At 34.5% G+C, this 19,868-nt stretch overlaps 1 protein-coding gene across 1 annotated transcript in view; it reads left to right on the forward strand.

Annotated features, from left to right (window-relative positions):
• The window catches only part of LOC106457450 (dynein heavy chain 8, axonemal-like), a 459,787-nt gene that overhangs the window by 40,462 nt on the left and 399,457 nt on the right, over positions 1–19,868 (forward strand). The window contains exon 8 of the mRNA XM_022383398.1: positions 11,364–11,561. Coding sequence (XP_022239106.1) covers positions 11,364–11,561 — 198 coding nt within the window. The remainder of the gene's footprint in view (positions 1–11,363; positions 11,562–19,868) is intronic.

Raw genomic sequence — 19,868 nt, forward strand, 5'->3', positions numbered from 1 at the left:
CTGATGTCCAATCTTCTCATAATCTTCCACTACTCAATGACCTATAAAAAATATTAGCTAGAGGTTCACAAATAAAATATTTTAAGTTCCTTTAAAACTTTAGGATAAAAGTTGTCTGGCCCAGGGGATTTATAAATTTTTAGGTTTCCCAACTTTTCTCATACAGTTTCAGAATTTAAAAATGATATATTTTACAGTATTTACGCCTTACATTAAATGCTCTGGTTGAGGCATAATACTTGTACTTTCATTTGTCCAAACTGAAGAGAACGTATAATTTAATAAGTTTACCATCTCATAATCTTCTGAGATCAGCTCCCCACTATTATTTTCAAGAGACCCAATCCCCGTAACAACATTTTGCTAACCCATCATATAGCTAAGAACTCCTTATTGTTTGATTTAACTCTCTCAACCAGCCCTCTTTGATATACAATTCTTGCCCTTTTGACTTTTTTTTTAACCAGCTATCTTGATTTCCTGTGGTCCTTTTTATTTCCAGTAAGTTTGAATTTCTTGAATTTATTATGTTTATCCCTAATATAATCTCTTAAACCTTTACTAGACTATACTGACTTATTCCACTCTGTTGCCCTTTTTTTTCTGTAGGGAATATGTATGTTCTGTACATATATCAATTTTTTCCTAAATCCTGTCTCATTCCATTAAAATTGACTTTCCCGAAATTTGGAATCAGGGTATTATTATTTTTCAATTCTACATGTAGTAAAATGCCAAATGAATAGTGCAATGGTCGCTTGTACTTAAATTCTCTCCAACTATCATATTCACATCGGATGCTAATATTAAATCTAATATAGCTCCTCTCTATAAAACCCTTTGTCAAATTTTAAAACAATGAAACATTTTAATATATTTGAGTATGCAGATTTTGACCTTTTGTCATGAAATTGATAATGTATTTTACATTCTGTGACAGTTCAAGTATCGTGACTACAAATGATTTTATGTAGTACCTTTTGTTTTAAAATTATTAAGTATTTCTGACCAAGAGTATACTAATTACATCACAGCTTATGTAATTCAAAAGTAACACATGTATTAATAAAGACATTTCTTTATAAACTGATCAGAAAAACTGAGTCAGTTTTACATTTCAATACCAGAAAATTGAAATCTAGGATGATGTTGAATCATCAGTTGGGTATCATTGCTGTTAAAGATATTCTCAGTTATAATCTTAATACAATTTCTGATAAGATATCTTACCTCCCCTCACAAAAAGCTTTCTAGATTAGTACTGCCCTGTATTGGCACAAATTATTTGCTTGCCACTAGCCTTCTAACTCCTACTTTTTTCTGCATATCCACATGCAACTGATTCTGCAGCAACCTTTCACCAACAGGAATGTGACACTATCCCTAACTAGTGCTTCTCTAATAATGCACCTGTTAATAACTTTTCGATTGGCAGTCTTACTGATAAGACATGTATATTTCCCTAGTAAATTTTGGAATATTTAAATTATTTTCTAGTTTTTTTTTAGATACCTTTAGCCATTACTACCACTGCTGTTTCTGCTCTGGTGGAATTAATGACCACATCTTTAGTGTCGGTTCCACAGTTATCGACTGATGGTGTGACTACTATGATCTGTGGAGAATTGTCTAATTTCATGCAACATTCACCACCACCTGAAGGGTATCCTCTCATACCAGCACCTGGAGTGTCTGACAAGGAGGGTGAGAATTTGGACAGCCTTTTTCCCCCTCCTGAATATGCTTCTTAATCTCATGTCATATCAGGGGACTTGCTCAGGCCTCCTTCTTCCTTTGTTGATTGGATTAATCAGGTATGTTTGATTTTGTCTTTGTCTCCTGTGTCCTATTATTTTACCCCTATCCTCTCTGGAGACAAATCTTTGGGTCAATATCTGTTTTTTCTACTTTCACTGGATATTGGGGTTCATGCTTGTCATTTTGAGGAACAGTTAAGAGAGGGGGATCTGTATGCCTCATCCCTTATGTACATTGGATGATCTGCTTTTGCTTTTTATCATGCCAACTACCTCTATTTAGACTCACAACATTTGGAAACTCTTATTCCTTTGTGGGGTTTGTACTCAAATATTTTGGTTTCCTTTTCCCAACTTCAATTTTCCCATATTTGTCTTATTATGTCTACTGTTTTCCGTGCCTTGTCCTCCCTTCACCAGTCCCCTGAGGAATTTTCTGATGAATCTTGTAGTCTTCTATTTGCTAGAAGAGGTATTTAAGTCCAGGGTTGAATCACTCCATATCTTCATTGGTTTCTTGTTTGTCCCAAATACCTGCTCCTGTCTCAGTGATATGCCCCCTCACCATGTAACCCTATGCCAGTGCTGACTTCTTGTTCATCAGCTTAGCGCAATTGTTTGGCTCTCATCGTCGTGTTTGGGGCATTCAGCATTGGTGACTTGATTTTTGAGTCAGGGCCAGTGGGGGCCAGACTTTTACCTCGCCTTTTACGATTGATCCATGGGTTTTGAAGGCTATTTCTGAAGATCTGGCCCTCTGTTTTCTGTCATCCCCACTGTTGTCTTCCCCATCCAATCCCCCCCCCGTCGGGATCCCACTTTATGTCAGCGTTTGTCGGAAGCAGTTCAAAGTTTACTTTCCAAAGGTGCCATTAAATGAAGAGATCCTTCATGTCCAGGGTTTTATTCTCATCTGTTTGAAGTTCCACAAAAAGACAGAATACTGGCACCCAGTGATCGAATTATCGTCTCTGAATCACTTCCTCGTCGTTCCCAAGTTCACTATGGAATCACACTTAACTCTCCATTGGGTTTTCACTCCAGGTCTGTGGATGATAAAGGTTAATGTGTTGGATGCTTATCTTCATATTCCAATCTCTCCAGCATGCTGACATTTTCTTTGCTTTGTTCATCAAATGTGTGTTTTTCAGTTTCGAACATTTCCATTTGGCCTAGCCATGGCTCATTATGTGTTTTGCCAAGTTGTCCAGACATTCACATGACTGCTTCATTCCTGGAGCCTTTTTTTTCATCATTACCTGAACGACTGGCTACTGCTGGCATCCTCTCAGACTTACTCAGCCTCCATACTCAGTTTCTTCTTTGGGAAGCTGAAAGGGTTGGTTGGCTCATCAAGGTGGGGAAGTCATTCCTCACACCTTCCCAGTTTCTGGTTCATCTTGGTGTGTTTTTTAGTTCACTTCTCAGTTGGGCCCAGCCTTTTCCACTTTGACTTAAAGATATGGACATGGATATGAGCTTCTTGCTGTTCAGTGAGCTATTCTTTACTTTATGCTGTTTCTTCGGCGACAGGTGGTGATGGTGCACTCAGACAATTTGGTGGTGGTGTCTTATATCTCCAAGCAGGAGATATAAGATATCCACAGGCAGATACAGTGGATGCTTTCAGCCCAATTTGGACTGATAGTTACCTATATACTTATCCTCCTATTTGGCTTCTTCCTGATGCCATTTTGATAGTTCTGACCACTCCTTGTCAGGTTCTGATGGTGGCCCCATATTGGCTGGCTCAGATGTGGTTTCCACTTCTGCGATGGTTATCGGTGTCACCACCAGTTCCTCTCCCTTTGTCACCCTCACTCCAGTGTGTGTCATCTTTCCCTACCCACACTCCATCTTCACATATGGTTTTTGTCTGGTCCATCACCAGATGGAGCAGACTTTCCAGGTGTGTTGTATCCTTGATTTTCTGGCCTTTCTACTGTGCAAGTACTTGTTATTTCAATTATCTTATGAATAAGAAGTATATCATTTAACTTTGATTTTACTGTTCATAATTATAATTATATATAATTAGTTACACATTGTCAACTTGTCACAATGTTCTCGGCATGGAAATGACCAGATTTGTATACCTGTTTTCATGAGAAATACGTAACAGTACCTTATAGCAAACCATACATACAGGAAGACACCTAATATATTATCTTCTAATTAAAATATAAAATTTAATCATTAAATTTTACCGTTACACTGACCATGGCATTTTTAAAACTTAAATGATATATTGTACAAAACCAAATTGGTATAATGAGCACCAGCTCTATTGGGCGACAGTGATACTTGAAACTTCAACGGCCTCACTTCTTACTGACTAATGGTATTTGTACAGATGAATCAAGATATGTCACTATTGTTTATTTCACTTGATTTATTAGAAAAAGAATTTAGTGCAAATACCTATATTACAGTTTTTAAATTTTTGAATTTTTTTGTCTTTTGTAATATTCAATTCCTAATTTTGAAGCTTTGCCCAATTATTCAATATTCTTAGATTGTTGTCCTCCATCTTTGGATGTAAAATTTAAAATTTCAGCTTAGGCTGAATGGGAGTGTGTATTCATAAGTTTTCCTTCTAAAATTTTCAAATAAAATTACTTTAGCAAAATTTGCAATTTTTTGCATGGTATACTGTGATTAAAAACATAGCAAATAGGATGAATTGTGTAAGTCAGCATGACAGCATTACCAACATTTGTGTTTTAATCATACATTTCAGGTGAAGATGATGTATTAACTGTAATTTGTAAAGAAAGCACAACTGCCCTTTTCCCCAATCTTTGTTACTCAATCTGCTACTATGACACCCCACCAGCAGGCCTCATTCTAAGCCTGCCAGGAGACTGTCCACACCCCACTGGCAGGCTTCAATCTCAAACCCACCAACAGTCACAGTCCACACTTCACCAGCAACCACTTATTTGAAAATTATCAAACAGGCAATTTCATGAACAAAATTTTAGATAAGTGTGCTGATGAAATTGGACCACATCCTGAACACCCAACAGCAACAGACGGCCTTGCTTTGCCAAATGTGAATTGGAGGGGATGGTAAAATGCTAGAGGATGTGTTTTGACACCCCTGACCACTTGGAGGAGTCTGACAAGAAGTTAAAGGATGATACCTTCTGAAAAAAAAGGTAAGTCATGTAGTTAATGGTTTAAATATACTGTAAAGTGTATGCGTTTATGTTATACGTAGTTGTATCATAGTCCATTAACGTAAATGTTTCTATATTAATTTTTCTTTTTTGGCTTTACAGATTAGCTTCATGGGTTTCCAGGGTGGCCAAACTTGTGGAGAAACAATCCAGCAAATCATCCCAAAAATAGGCACCTACAATTTGTGTTTTGTTTACAACCTGAAGGACAAAAAACAAAAAGCACAACAAAAAATTATGTTCATAAAAATGATATATATATATATATATGATGCTGGATATTTTGCAGAAATCTACTTCAGCAAATGGAAAATAACTAAGTGGAAAAAAAAAGAACTGACAGATGACTAGAAAAACTTCTAAGTGGAAAAGTGTCATCAATAATAATTGAAATCAAATTTTTAAAGTTTTTATCAAAGAATAAATGTTCTGAGAATGAAAGAAGATTACCTTAACAAGTGGGTTTAACCCTATTACAACCAGTGGGGAACTCTCATTCAATATGTACAATTCCAGATGCCACCAGGTGTTGGTTTAGGTCAAACTCCCATTTATGGTCTGTCATGTTCTAGCCACTCAACATCAATGGTTCCCTTTACTGTTCATAACATTTTAGGGACCCTCCATGTTTCCGCTCTTTCAGTTTTGGTATCACTTTCTTGTAGGGCTAGGAGTATACCTGACTGAGAAGTGGTGCAGTCTCCCACTTGTGTGATATTTTTCATTCCTTACCACACCTCATGGCCTTTGCGTGCTTTCTCAAGGAGGATCATATTCTCACCAGCCCTCCACTAGGTAAGATATCATATTGGAAGTTAATGTTTTCCTAAACTGAAAATGAATAGTAAATTACCAGCACTCACATTTCCCACCCATCCTTCCAACTTCCAGTGTATTGGCTGACTTGGTCATGGCCAATCTCGAAGTGATTAACAGGTGCATTATTAGAGAGGGCACTAGTTACGATAGGGGTAGTGGAGGGTTGCTGCATGATTATTTGCATGTAGATATGCAGAAAGAAGTGGAGTTACAAGGCTAGCGGTGAGCGAAACATTTGTGCCAGTGGAGGGCAGTAATAATTGAGAAAGCATTGTGTGAGTGAGGGGAGGTAAGTACACTTTCAGTTTAGGAAGATTTTAACTTCGCAAGCTTTGGTTGCCTTAGGAAATTTAGGTTACTGCTGTGGCTGAGACTGTTACTGAACACTCTTAATCTAGCTTTTTACATATTACTCCACTTAACCACACACACACTTACTGATTCAAGGGATATTCTATTTCTGATCAACATTACCTATGATTTTTCATTTGACTGATTTGGATCAACATCATTCAACTATAATGAAAAAAACAAAACACTATACTGCTAAACTCATAAAGAATTTAGTTTTTCTTTTGAGATATAAATCACCTTAAAAATCATAATTCTTATTTTCTTTGGTACATTTCAAGCAAATAATCTTTCAACCCAGAAACTAGCCTATCGGTTAATGAAAACTTACTGCAGGACATTCTGAAGGAATACAATACATAAGGAAGAAATATTATACAAAATAGATATACAATTATAGTAATGACATGACATTATAAAAAAAAAACTATAGAAAATAGTGATGGGCTATTGATTAATGCTAAGGAAATAAAAATGATAAAGAAAAGATAAATAAAACATAAAAATACATTTGATATGAACAATTTCTAAAGAAATAAACATTAGATGAAATAACTTGAACAAATTTTTGAAACATTAACAAAGGAAAATGTTTTTTTTAATTTATAAGTAGATAAACCACTCATTAATAACAAATGGACTTGTATAACCCTAACCTAATTTGAAAATTATTTTTTTCAACTGTGATTATTTTATTTGCTTTTTAAAGGGACATGATATAGGGCATCATTTTGAAATACTCAATGGAATGACCAGCTTTGTGGAAGTGCCAAGCTACAGGCTTATCTTGATCTATATCTGAAATGCTATGTTAAGTGTTTTCATGTGCTTTCAGCAATCATATAATTGATTCCTTCTATGTAAATTTAGTCATAGTTGTAACAAATAATATAATAAACATTTAGATGTTCAGATTAATTGGCTATTAACAGAATAGGCTGAATTAAGGTCCTTGACAGACGTAAGTCATTGTTGAACTTGCTTGTCTCTCAGTCATCAGTGCTGGTACATCTAAAGTGATCTTGCTTTCATCTGACTTTTCCAAGGTTGAAAGGTGCTGCTTGTACCCCTGTGATTGTAGGACTAGCCCAAAAACCAGTGCAGAGAGGTCCCCTATATCAGATACATAAATGAGAAATGCATCTTTATCCTTAGTTACCTCTGAATTGAATATCAGGCAAGCTCCTGGAATCTTGAAGTTGGCCTTGAATGTGTGTTCTTCATTGAGGAGGAAGTCCTGGGCATACTGTCACTTATCATTGAAAATATAACCTTCTCCTGCAATATGTTGAAAAATAAACAAAGCTTCAGCACACAATATTCAATAAAAATAAATACCAATAAATAATTTAAGACAAGATGGCCAGCTTGTTCCAGAACTTGATCTTGGATAGTAAAAGTCCTGATTTAAAATGTGTGGTTAATGGATGAATTCAATTAAGGGAAGAAGCCAGTTAGGTTTGTAAGTGGAAAAGGTGGTCACAACTGCCTATTAATAACCATTACTCCTCTGTAAAAATTGCCTTTTGAGGCAGAATAATTAATAGATTATCTCAGTCAAACTACATTTCTAGAGGTTTCAGATGTTCTCATGCTCTAATCACCCACAGAACATGTTTCTTTGGCCTCTGTAAACTGATTAGTTCACAGGCCTCATTGGGTCTCTGATTGACTAATATCTTTTTAATTGTGCTGCTTTCTGTTATTTTTATTATGACAATGGCCAACATGCTTACCCTTCAATCCATGTCCATTCCTTCCAGTGCTGTCTGATTGTTTTATAAACAGTGCCTGGTTCCAGGAGGAAAGGAATGGGATCAAGACAACAAAACTGGATCATAAACATGTAATTAAAATACATTATTTAATTGCTGTAGTGCATGTTGGTGTATAAAAGACATTTGAATACAAGAAATAAATGACCTTAAAACACCATATTTGACCATTTTGAAGCTTTCTGCTGTCAGTTATGGGTTGTGTTTTGGTGGAACATTTCTGAAGAAGCTGTAAAGTGAAACATTGTATGTCTAATTAAATAAATATAATAAATTTGGTTTTTTAAGGTCGTTTATTTCTAGTATTAAAATGTAAAAAAAATAATGACCTATATCTTCAGAACATATATTTATTAGATCAATCAAAATATTATAGATTGATAATCCAGTTGAACCTAGTCATTATTTTATTTTACTTACGTTAAGCAAAGTTAAGAATAATGGATCCTATACACATATACTAGCTTGAATAAAGTGACATTAGCCTTCACTTTTGACCTTTAGGATGAACCAAACATTTTCATTGTCATTCTTTATGGAGATTTGGCCACTTACAAGTTTAGTACTACCTATGGTGCAGTTTACAAAGTTTCATTACTTGAGTGTTACTTTCTGCCTTCCTCTAGTAGATTTACAACGTATATTTTCAGGCATCATATACTACAATTTGTGCTTAAACAAGGTTAAGAAAATATTTAGAAAACTGTTTTTCTAAATATTTCAACCTGTATTATTGAAAATATTCCATCACAACCAGATAAAACACTCAGTTCACTAATTATTTATTATGATATTTAAGCTACTGTTTGTGAATTTCATATACTACTGCTACTTTGTTCTACTCAAAAATTTTGATTCAAAACAGTTGAAATACCATACATTATTCTTACAATAAAACAACAGGAAAAACTGTGTTTCCTCTCAGACATAGTGTGAATCTGTCCATTACTCTTCTTTCCATAAAAATTCACTGCATGCCAAATATTTCAGTGTTGAAATTGAAATATTTTCTCAGGAGTATAAATAGAAATAACAGACATACTATCAATCAATATGTTTGAAAGAAATCAAAGTTTGGTAATAAAAAGGATTATGACACTTATAACAAAGAACATAAATTATTTTAAAAGGGGGCACAGATTTTGTCTTCAGTATGTAAAGCAAAATATCAACAATTTTTATCAATCCTTGGACATCATGAAAATTATTATGTTACATTTAAGCCAAAAATATGTGTGGAAAATGAGTAAGAGGAAACGTTAGAACAAGAAAATATAAAAAAAAAATTTGGAGTAACATCAATAATTGTTAAATGTAGCATTTTAATTTTAATGATGTCCAAGGATTGATGTATTGTTGATATTTTGCTTTAGATACTGAAGATGGAATCTGTATCCCTTTTTAAATAAACAATGTTGTTCATCATAAGTGTCATAACAGGCATACTGCTATCACAGTTAACATCATATTGCAAAGTCGTAACATCTAGATCAAATCATTTGTTTTATACAACACTCAGGAATGACTATGAAATGTTTCTACATGCATGTGGGACCACACCAGTTTATTTATTTAGACATGAATATTTCCAAATACATTAACCTCCATTAAACAGCATCTTTGACACTAGCAGCGTTCAACATACACCCATTCAAATTACTTCTTAACTGTCTCAGATTACTTCCCTAAACTTCTGTCTGATAGTTACCTTTACTTGTTCTTTAGCAGCCTGTTCACTCATGCATCTTCCCACTCTTAACATATTTGTGTACATGTCATTTTTCCATGTTAATTGTTCTTGTTACTTAATATAATAATAGTGATGTTGGTATAGTAGTTTTTAAATTTCTTTATTTTTAAACTTGCACTTTCAGATAAAATTTGTGTTCCTATAGTCATATTTGTGCACCCCCCCATTGCCTCTCTATACCTTCCCTTGGGGGGTAAGCCCCTTGTTTTTGCACAATGGGTCTAAATCACTACTTGTAATTTTCAGAAATAAGTGAATTCAAATCCTACATCTTACACTCATTGCTTTGAGACCAATGCTTTTATCAATCTGAGCATGACTTCAAATCCAGATAAATTACTTATCACCTATTTCATTACAAACTGACCCGTACACAAGGTATGCATGTATGTATAAATTTTCACATACTTGAAATAGCATACATCCAATATTACAAGCTAGGGAATGGAAAAATTCTAGAAATTCTTGAAAAAGTGAACACTAGCTGCTTATTCAGAGAATTATACTTACATACTGTCACTAATTTCATAGCTAAGCATAATACTGCTACACATAAACCACTGTATACTTCTGCCTAACAGTAGTGAGTAATTTCTTAATACGGATTGTGTAAATTTAGTTCATGTAACAAAAAGATAAATGTTTCTGAAAAAAAAAATATGTTTACATATGTATGTTACTTTGATAAAATCAGGCAAAGTAATATAATCAAGGGAAGTCAAGTATATAAATTAACATCTATATCAAACACGCATGATATAGTTTAGTAGTAAGCAGCCAAAGTAACTAACTAAATTCAAACCTTTAGGACTTATAAAAAGTTATATTTTGATACATAAATGTTTCTACTGACATATTTATCTAAAAATATTGGAACATGAAAAGTGAAAAATACACCAACTTGGAGCATACTAATTTAACTAACCTAAATTTTCCACAGAAATGAAACTTCATGCTCAAAAAAAAACCTTATTTTTGAAAAGTAAATAATTTTTGAGTAACAAAATACTTTAACATAACTTACTTGAAATTGTTTTATAATGAAATTGTAAATTTATAACTTCAAAACTGAAACTGTTTTACTTACAATTTTGAAACTTAACCTATGGTACTTATATCCAAGTTCAAATACTGTGTATTGTTTTTAGTGAAAGACCTTCCAATGATTACTTCTGTTTGATAAAGAAGTTTAGCGGCTTTAAGAAAACCAAGAAAATTTGAGTAAAACAGTACTCCCAACATAGGCACAAATACTGTGCATTGTTTTTAGTGAAGGACCTTCCAATGATTATTTCTGTTTGATAAAGAAGTTTAGCGGCTTTAAGAAAACCAAGAAAATTTGAGTAAAACAGTACTCCCAACATAGGCACAAATAATGGGCAAATCTTTATTCTAGTCTCCCTTATTAATGTTTTCATGAGTGAAAAATTTCTTTTATAGGCTCATCTTTTCTCCTGTGAGCTGATTGTCAGGTTCCCAAATTTTTACCTTCAAATGTATACTGTTTTCTATCTGTGACACTGCAAAGTGGCCAAAGGACTATGGCCACATTGTATTTAACCAAATTTTTCAGAATTTTTCTTTAAATTACTGTAAAGAAGTGTTTCTGCCTGTTGAATTTGTAGAATATATAACACCATTTAATTATGACCTAACAACTAAACTTAATGATTAAAAATATGAGAAGGTATTATATGAAGTTATTTGCTTACATATATTTCTCTTATAGATCATTGAGTTGTTAAACATTATTGAAACATATTCCGTGTTGAGCCATTCCCACATCGAGGGCATTCAGTCTATAGCTGCCAAGTTTTTACACATATGCTCTGCCATAAAAAACAAAGTATATGATAATCTTGATCCAAGAAAACTAGATTTTGATAATGATTTTGAAGAATTTAAGCAACAAGTAGCTGATTTGCAGGTGAGCATGCTATAAACGTTTTATTTAAAAAAGTTGATAATGTATAACATATTAATGTTTTAAAGAATGTTTCATATCCTATAACATGTAACAAACTCTATGATAATCATGATCCAAGAAAACTAGATTTTGATAATGATTTTGAAGAATTTAAGCAACAAGTAGCTGATTTGCAGGTGAGCATGCTTTAAAAAAGTTGATAATGTATAACATGTTAATGTTTTAAAGAATTTTTCATATCCTATAACATGTCTATGTATGTAATAATTGGAAATGATGATTGTTTCAACCTTTCTGTAACTGGTGTTTCAAGATATCTTAGTTAAGATGTATTTATATAATCTAAACTCAACACAGCAATGTGAACTCAATAGATTGCTAGTGGAGTTTTCTAGTGTGTTTCTGGGACCAGAATAAAAGTGGCATGCCATTGCATAGAAGCTAGTGATATGTATCCAATAAAATAATCACCATACAGACTTTGTTGGAGCACAAGGAATGTTGCCAGTGCTGAGGTAGAGCAGATATTGAAGGATGGAGTAATAGAATGTTCAGAGAGAGTATCATCTCCAGTAGGGATAGTTAGGAAGATAGGGATGTCAAGGTTCTATGTGGATCTCAGGGAGGTGAACACAGTCACATGCTTCAGTGCCCTTTCATTTACTGCAGATGGTTTAATATCTGGATATACTGAACGTTACATACGTATGATACACATTTCAGATGTTGTGACTAAATATTTCAGTAGCCAAAGCATGTCTTAGTTGACTAACACATGCAAGTATGAAGTTATTTTAATATTATTTGGTCTGTGTAATGTGTCAAACACTTACAAGAGGCTGATAGCGTTTACTATAAAAGAACTGCAATGGGAGAGATGTCTCACCTATTTGGATGACATTCTGATATTAGGCTTCCTAGTTCTGGCTGCTACTGAGAGCTTGGGGATGTTGTTTCAGCAGATAAAGAAGTCGGGCTTGAAATTTAAGATAGGAAAGTGTGTGCTTATGCATGCTAGAGTGTAGTTTCTCTTTCACAATGTAGATGGGGAAGAAGTGCCTACTTATTCAGCAAAAAACACTGTACATATTGGCTCCAGCCTATGGTCAAATGAGAACTAAATATACAGCTTTGTAGGACTTGTGTCATAATATCAAGAGTTTTTGGCTTTCAAAATGCTAGAATATACCTTTCAGCTTTACTGAGCAATTGTGTAATAAGTTTGAATACTTATGAACTCAAAAATATAGAGTAGGTAAAAGAGGTAACATCTAAAGAGATTAAAACTAAAATTATGTAAAATAACATGTATTCTAAAAGGGACAAAATGTATACATACACCTCAAAATTTATTTTGGATAACTTTTCAAAATGAATATACAAATGACAGATGACTAGTAACCAATTGATAATTGTATACTATATTACTTTTACATGTTATCAAATGCAATCTCTACCCAGTTTTTTCTGTCATGTCATTACACAACTGAACATGAGAAAGTACACTCTTCCTCCCCAAAAAATGTTAGGTATTTCAAGAGTTTATAAATTATATGTAAAAAACAAATAATTAAACAAATTAATAATTAACTAGCAGAGACCCGCAAAACATTTCCGACCAAATTAGAATCTTTATTGTAACAGAACTTTTTTAAATATGACATTTCTAGCACAATACAAACGAATTGTAATCATAGACAATGAAATGTGTAAATGCACTTGTATGTAGGCCATACTTTATAAAACTTTAACCTATGTTAGGCCTAAGTTCGATAAAGAGATAAATTAACACTGTAACCAATGTACATTTTTTTTACTTTAGTTTAGTTAGCACTAAACTTTACTGTACTTAATACTATCGATAAATAAACTTATAATGCTATTCTACGACCTAACATCAAACCTTTTTTAAAAATTTTGATAAGTTTTTAATATTCTGTTGTACAAAATGGTTTGTAAAGTATATTTACATTCCCCTTTTGTTGTTACATCTTGTTTCATACAGCAATTGTAGTGACTTGATCACTTAGCTTTGCAGCTCTCTGCCACATGCAGACTGTTTGTTGTTGAGTGAATAATGTGCATGTGCGGTTTTTCTTGTGGAAACATTCTAACTATGCATGCTTATGCAGCAGTCGTACATACAAACAAGCAGAATAATAGTATAGATGTGTCCACCATAAGTATTTATCACTGCCTATCACAGTGTCTATATACTTTTATATATTGATTTGTGACAGGTGATTCCATTTCTTCATAAGGCACTTTTTAAGTTATGCAAAGTCACATGCTGGGTAGAGGATGCCAAAAAAAAGAATGCTGAAGGGAATTTTTATATGCTTAATTGGGGTTTTTGTCTTAAAATCAAATGGGTCATTCCATGTAGACAGTCGTCTCCCTCTGAAAGAACTTTTCCAAAACCCAAGTTGTATAGGTTGATGTTTTCATTCACAAAGATGAAATAATTATTTATGGTACCAATGTATGATTTCATATAAACATTCAGGGTCTCATCTGTATACCTCACAACTGTCAAAGAGCTGTATCTGAACAAACAAAGGTCAGTCTTGGCAATGAAACTGGTCCTTCCCCAGACCATGATAGACCCACTGTTATAGCAAGCATGTTAATTTTATGTTGCTGCTATGATACTGCTTTCAAGGCTGTCTCTACTGTCTGGCACAGGGGTCTGTGAAGTTAAAACCTGGGCTATCCATGAATTGTTCAAGCCAGTTGCTCTTGACTTCATTCTTGATATTCTTGCTTGTGACGCTGGGTAACAATATTCTAAGTAATGCAGTCAAAACATGAGCTTATGTGAAGTTATAAATGATCTCATCAAACCTTACTTCAGGAATCATCTTTTCTTGATTTTATTGCCCATACTTGGTTACCTCTATGCCATTTCTTTACATCTTCAGAAATTCTTTGTCACTTCCAAGCATAGGAAACAACACTTTGGTTCACTCATAAGGCGGTAACAATACAATGTTGAGACATTTTGTTTTGTAATACATACTGAGGCCACTTAAAAATTACTTCTGTTTTCAATTCCTTCTGATACATATCTGAGCAATAATGATACAAAACACAAGTGTTGGAACATAAAGCTAGAGGCAATGCAAAAATAAACCATGGCATAAAGCATCCAATTCTGCAGAAATCCCTATAATGGTGGAATTTTTAATTCACGTGAGTTACATTAGAAACATTTAAATTAATGAACAGGAGTGAAAACTATTCATGTATTACTTGAATCTATTGCCTACTGTTTCCTGTGGCCGTCATAGTGTTGTGTATTCAGGTAAACAGAACTTCACTAGATAACTCTGCTAAACAGGAGATTTGAACAAGATATCAGTTATGGAATATTGATTATACTCTTACTATCTAAGTTAATAATAAACAAAATAATAAAACTGGGAAAATGTGATACACCAGATAAGAAGTCTTTATTATATGCAAAACACAAACACAATGTGAGTACTTGCTGTTTTCTCATGAATTTATATATTATATTCAAAACTGTGTGTGTACTGTTGCTTCTTGATATTCTCATCTTAATAAAATCCATCAAATTGACTCATAGAAGGGTTTTTAACTTCAAAGAAACCTCATTTATAAAAATCAACTGGTGCTGCCATGTGACAAGTTCTTCTCATTATGCATACATGAATTTATAACCTCTAGGTAACACCATAACAGCCCATTGAAGGTCATTGCTTTTAAACTCCTCACCCAAGGTTGCATCAAGTTTATATTTCTTATGACAGTTAGGCTACTGTCTGTGAATTGAATTTCATGCACTTCCAGTAATTTCACCTACTCATGCATTTTGATTTGATCCAATCAAAATATCTCCCACAAGTTTTAATGAAAACTACATGTAAAAGTATATTTTCTCTCGGAAATAGTACTATACAACTCAGAAAACCACAGGTAAAGCTGTGTTCTCTCTCTCGAAAATAGCATGAGTCTCATTATACTCTTATTCTTTCATGAACATCTGCAGCCTGCTCAACATTTTATTGTCAAAATAACATTCTTTCACAAGTATTAATGAAAATAACTTGAATTTTCAAATAATATCTCACAGGTCAGTAATCACAGTTAATCTCATGTCATAAAGTCTTAGCATAAAGATCAAATCCTCTGTTTCCATTTACAAGTGGCTTAATAATTGTGTTTATTATGCAGTTGATTCATTTATGTTATATAAAACTCATGAGTGACTTTGTGTAACATTACTGCATATTTATGGGATCACAAACATATTTATTTATATGTGTATTGCCATTAATTATATATGTTGTTACTATAGTATATGTCCATATACACTTAGACAAAATATAACTCCCTTATAACATGTGGAAAACTTATTCCTTTTGTAGGTGTACTAACAACAAGAATCAAGCAAAGGTCACATAGCCCTTTTAACTGTGTTTTCAAACTGAACTATCAGCTTCAGTTGTGCAAATTGTCAATACATTTGGCATTATATCTACTAGTATCATCCATCCTAAACTGTGTTAATCAAGCATCATCCAATATCCTATGTTGTTAAATTATTCTCGACAACCTAGAGAGTAATGGTTACAAAGCCCTTTCAGTCAACAAACCATCTTAACTTTAGATAATTGAATGATGATCATATAAAGTAGCAAGTATGCTATGCCTTAAAACTATCTTATATCTCAGAAAGCAGACATCACACCAATTTTTTTTTTACTGTGTTTTAGAATTCCTAGCTATTATCTCCACTTGTACAAACTTGGAATGCACTAGGTATCCTACCTACAAGCACCAGATCTTACCTTTATGGTAATCAAGTGGAAATCACACAGTTCTTTCTCATACATGATTGAGCAATAATGATGTTGTAAAGAACTGATTCATTAGGTCACAAGTTGTGGTCTAGTCCAGCTGCATTTTAGAGGCTTCTATGCTGTTGGAATATACTAAAACCACCCCAATCCTCACTTTGGTATCTTATCATAGCACTGTTTCTGGCATATAGTGGCATTTCCCAGCTGTTGATTCACAAACTTGTGCACATCAACTAATGCACACCTTAACCATTCCACTTATTCATATGAACATTGTCGGTATCTGCTGTATGTGGAAGACATACTTACTATCCACCAGAAGCAGGATTTTTTGACCAAATATTAGCATATTAGGCAAACAATCTGTTGACCTCTGTTCAGGTGTGTGATACACCATTGTCAAGTTTTGTTAAGCTGGATTCTTTACAGTAGGTTTTTTTTTTTTACTTGTTAGCAATAAATTTCAACAATAAACAAACAGCAACACAATCTGCTTGTTTTAAAAATATAATATTAAAAACAAATCATATGTATATACAGATATTTGTTACACTGTTGGTTACCACAGTTGTATCTAGAGCTTTAAATAATTGCCTCTTTTTCATCAAAATTCACACAGTCTGGTTCAGCTACTTTGTAGCACAATCAACAAAACAAATTTATTCTTATCTACTCCATTATTACAATACAATTTCTGAAAATTTCACTTTTAAAATTGCCATTATACATCATTTATCACTTAACTAATGATCACACAGTCTAGAACTAGAACTAGTTTTTTGACAGAGGTATAGAACATCCCACACAATACTAGATATTCTGATAATACTCAATTAAACCAATGAGAACCACACAATGTATGGCTTGTAAACAGTTACATAAACAAACTTGCCATAAAATATAACTTCTAAAAATAACTAAATATGACACCCACACTATAAAACTCTCTAAATCATAATGCTCACATTAAACTTAAACAGTCGTGTATATCTAACAATATTTACAATATTTTTTTTTACTATATACAAAGACTGATCTCAGTTCATATTCTAAGTCTACTCATACAATATGCACCAACTTTAGCAGTACTCTTGATATCCTCAATGTAGAACTGGTAGTTCTGGAGGTACAATGCCCACCTCATGATCATTGCACTGTTGATTTTGCACCTCTGGATGTATGCAGGGGGATCATCATTCATCTGGGGGATGAAATCTTTCCTGTAGAGGTAGTTCTATAATTTCCAGGTGGCAAATATGATGGACAGACACTCTTGTTCAATCACAGAGTAGTTTTTCTCACTGCTCAACAGCTCTTTTACTGATGTACATTATGGGAAACAGTCTTTATGTTCTTGCAGAAGTACTACTCCAATTCCATCATCTTATACATCAGGCTGAACAATGAATGATTTGTTGAAGTCTGGCATTGTAAGGATTGGAGAATTTCCTAACTTGTTCTTCAACTTCTGGAATGCCATCTGCTGTGTTTGTTCCCACTTCACCTTGTTGGATTGGCCTTTCTTGGTCAGGTGAGTCAGTGGTACAGCAACTCCAGCGTAGTTTGGGATGAACTTCCTATAGTACCTTTCTAACCCCAGGAAGGATCTGGCTTGCTGTTTGGTCTTCAGAGTTGATGCATCATTATGCGGGTTAGCTTCTCCTCATCTCTGGCCATCTGTCGGTTGACCACCTTGTGTGCAACAAAGTCCATCTAGAAATAGCTGATATAACACTTAGATGGTTTGATGGCCACTCTGATTAACAGTAGGCTGAATTCAAAGGTTCATTGATTCTTGCTTCTAACATTGCCATGACTTCTTACTTGATCAGGTCTCTCATCCCAAGGGCATCTGTCAGGGCAAAGCCCTGACAGGATTTTTTGTCAAGGTTTCGATCTTATGTTGCACAAGGTCTGTTTTACCTGATATATCTGTGAAGACACTTGCATACTGGCACAGTAGATCTTGTAGCTCTTTCTTCTACTTGCTAGTCAGTTCTTCACTGATGTTGATGTCTTTCTGTGTCTCATCTCCACTCCATGGTCTTAGGTCTAGTAGGTCTTTATCTTTCATAACAAAGTCATTGTCTTCTGGTTCTGTGTCTGTGACAGCTACACCTGCAACATTCATCTGTCCCTCAATCACTGTATCCGTTAGGTCTTCTTCCCTCTCAAAGTACTGCTTCAACAGATCGGCATAATAGATCTTGGTCTTCCCATCCACTTTCACCTTGTAGTCCATGCTATTAACCACTTCCTACACTTCAAAAAAGTCCTTTCCACTGTAGGGTGAGTTTGTTGTTGTCTGTGGGTAGCAGAACTAAGACCTTCTGTGTGAGCATACAAAATCTCTTGAGCTATTCGATAGATTTTCTCCAGTCAGTTTCTGAGGTTCAACATGTACTGGTATGTGTTTCTCACTTCTGTATTTTCTTCTCCAATACACACTTCTTTGAATATCTGCATTGGCCTTGTACTGTTCTTCTCTATGGTAACTCAAAGGTTGAAAATCATGTTCTTGCTTGTGGGACATTGCTGGTCACATTGCTGATGACCCCGTTCAATGAAAGTTCCTGGTGATTCTGTCTGCCATCTTTTTTTTCTTGGGTGGCTTCCCACATTTGACTCATGAGCGAACTTCGTCACGGGATTCTGGTATTCTGTTGGTGCTATGATATTTATTAACTTCTCTAGTAGAACTGCCTTGATATATCCAGTACAACACTCTCTCCTGGTCCTCTACTCTGTAGGTCTATTTCTGCTTGGTACTGTGCTTGAATTTCTCCCAGGCACTGTCCCAAAGTTTTTACAGTAAAGGGTCCTTCTTTCATACTTCCTTTAGTTCCTGTATACCTTCATTCGGGATGTCACTCTTCGAAACTTCCAGAGGCTTAAAGTCACGTGTGCTTTTCTTCTCTTGAGCTATAGTGGTGACTGCAGATGCCTCATCTATTTTCTTTCTGTCTAGTTCCTCAAAGCTTCTATTGCCCGGTATATTGCCAATAACCAAGTTGTAGATGGGAAACTTTATCACTGGCCCATTAATCAGCACAAACAGATGTATCTTTGCCATCATCTGGTCATCAGATATTAGATTGGTTCTTGCTGCTGCATCTAGTATCTTGTAGGACTTTCACTTTCTTGTCCCCTTCACTCCCTACCAGCACCATTTTTGTGGGTAACTCCAGTTGATTTATGTTGAGATTTCTGCTGCTGCTTATTGGTGATGGACATCAACTCAATTGCAATGTGCCCCTTTTTATGACAAGTATAGCATCTCCACTCCCTTTTGTCTGTTGACTTTGTGTCACCTTTGGTGGCATCCTGCTTCTTGTCAGCCACCTCTGGTTTTGACTTTGACTGTTTATTTTAGACTTGCCAATTATACTCCCTCCGTTGGCTTCCATGTACTGTTCTAACAGCCCGGTCATCTCATCCACATCATTCGGTGCTATCTCCTTTAGGATATGTCAGTGGTGCA

Source organism: Limulus polyphemus, unplaced genomic scaffold (assembly GCF_000517525.1).
Source record: "Limulus polyphemus unplaced genomic scaffold, Limulus_polyphemus-2.1.2 Scaffold333, whole genome shotgun sequence".
Classification (NCBI taxonomy): Eukaryota; Metazoa; Arthropoda; class Merostomata; order Xiphosura; family Limulidae; genus Limulus; species Limulus polyphemus.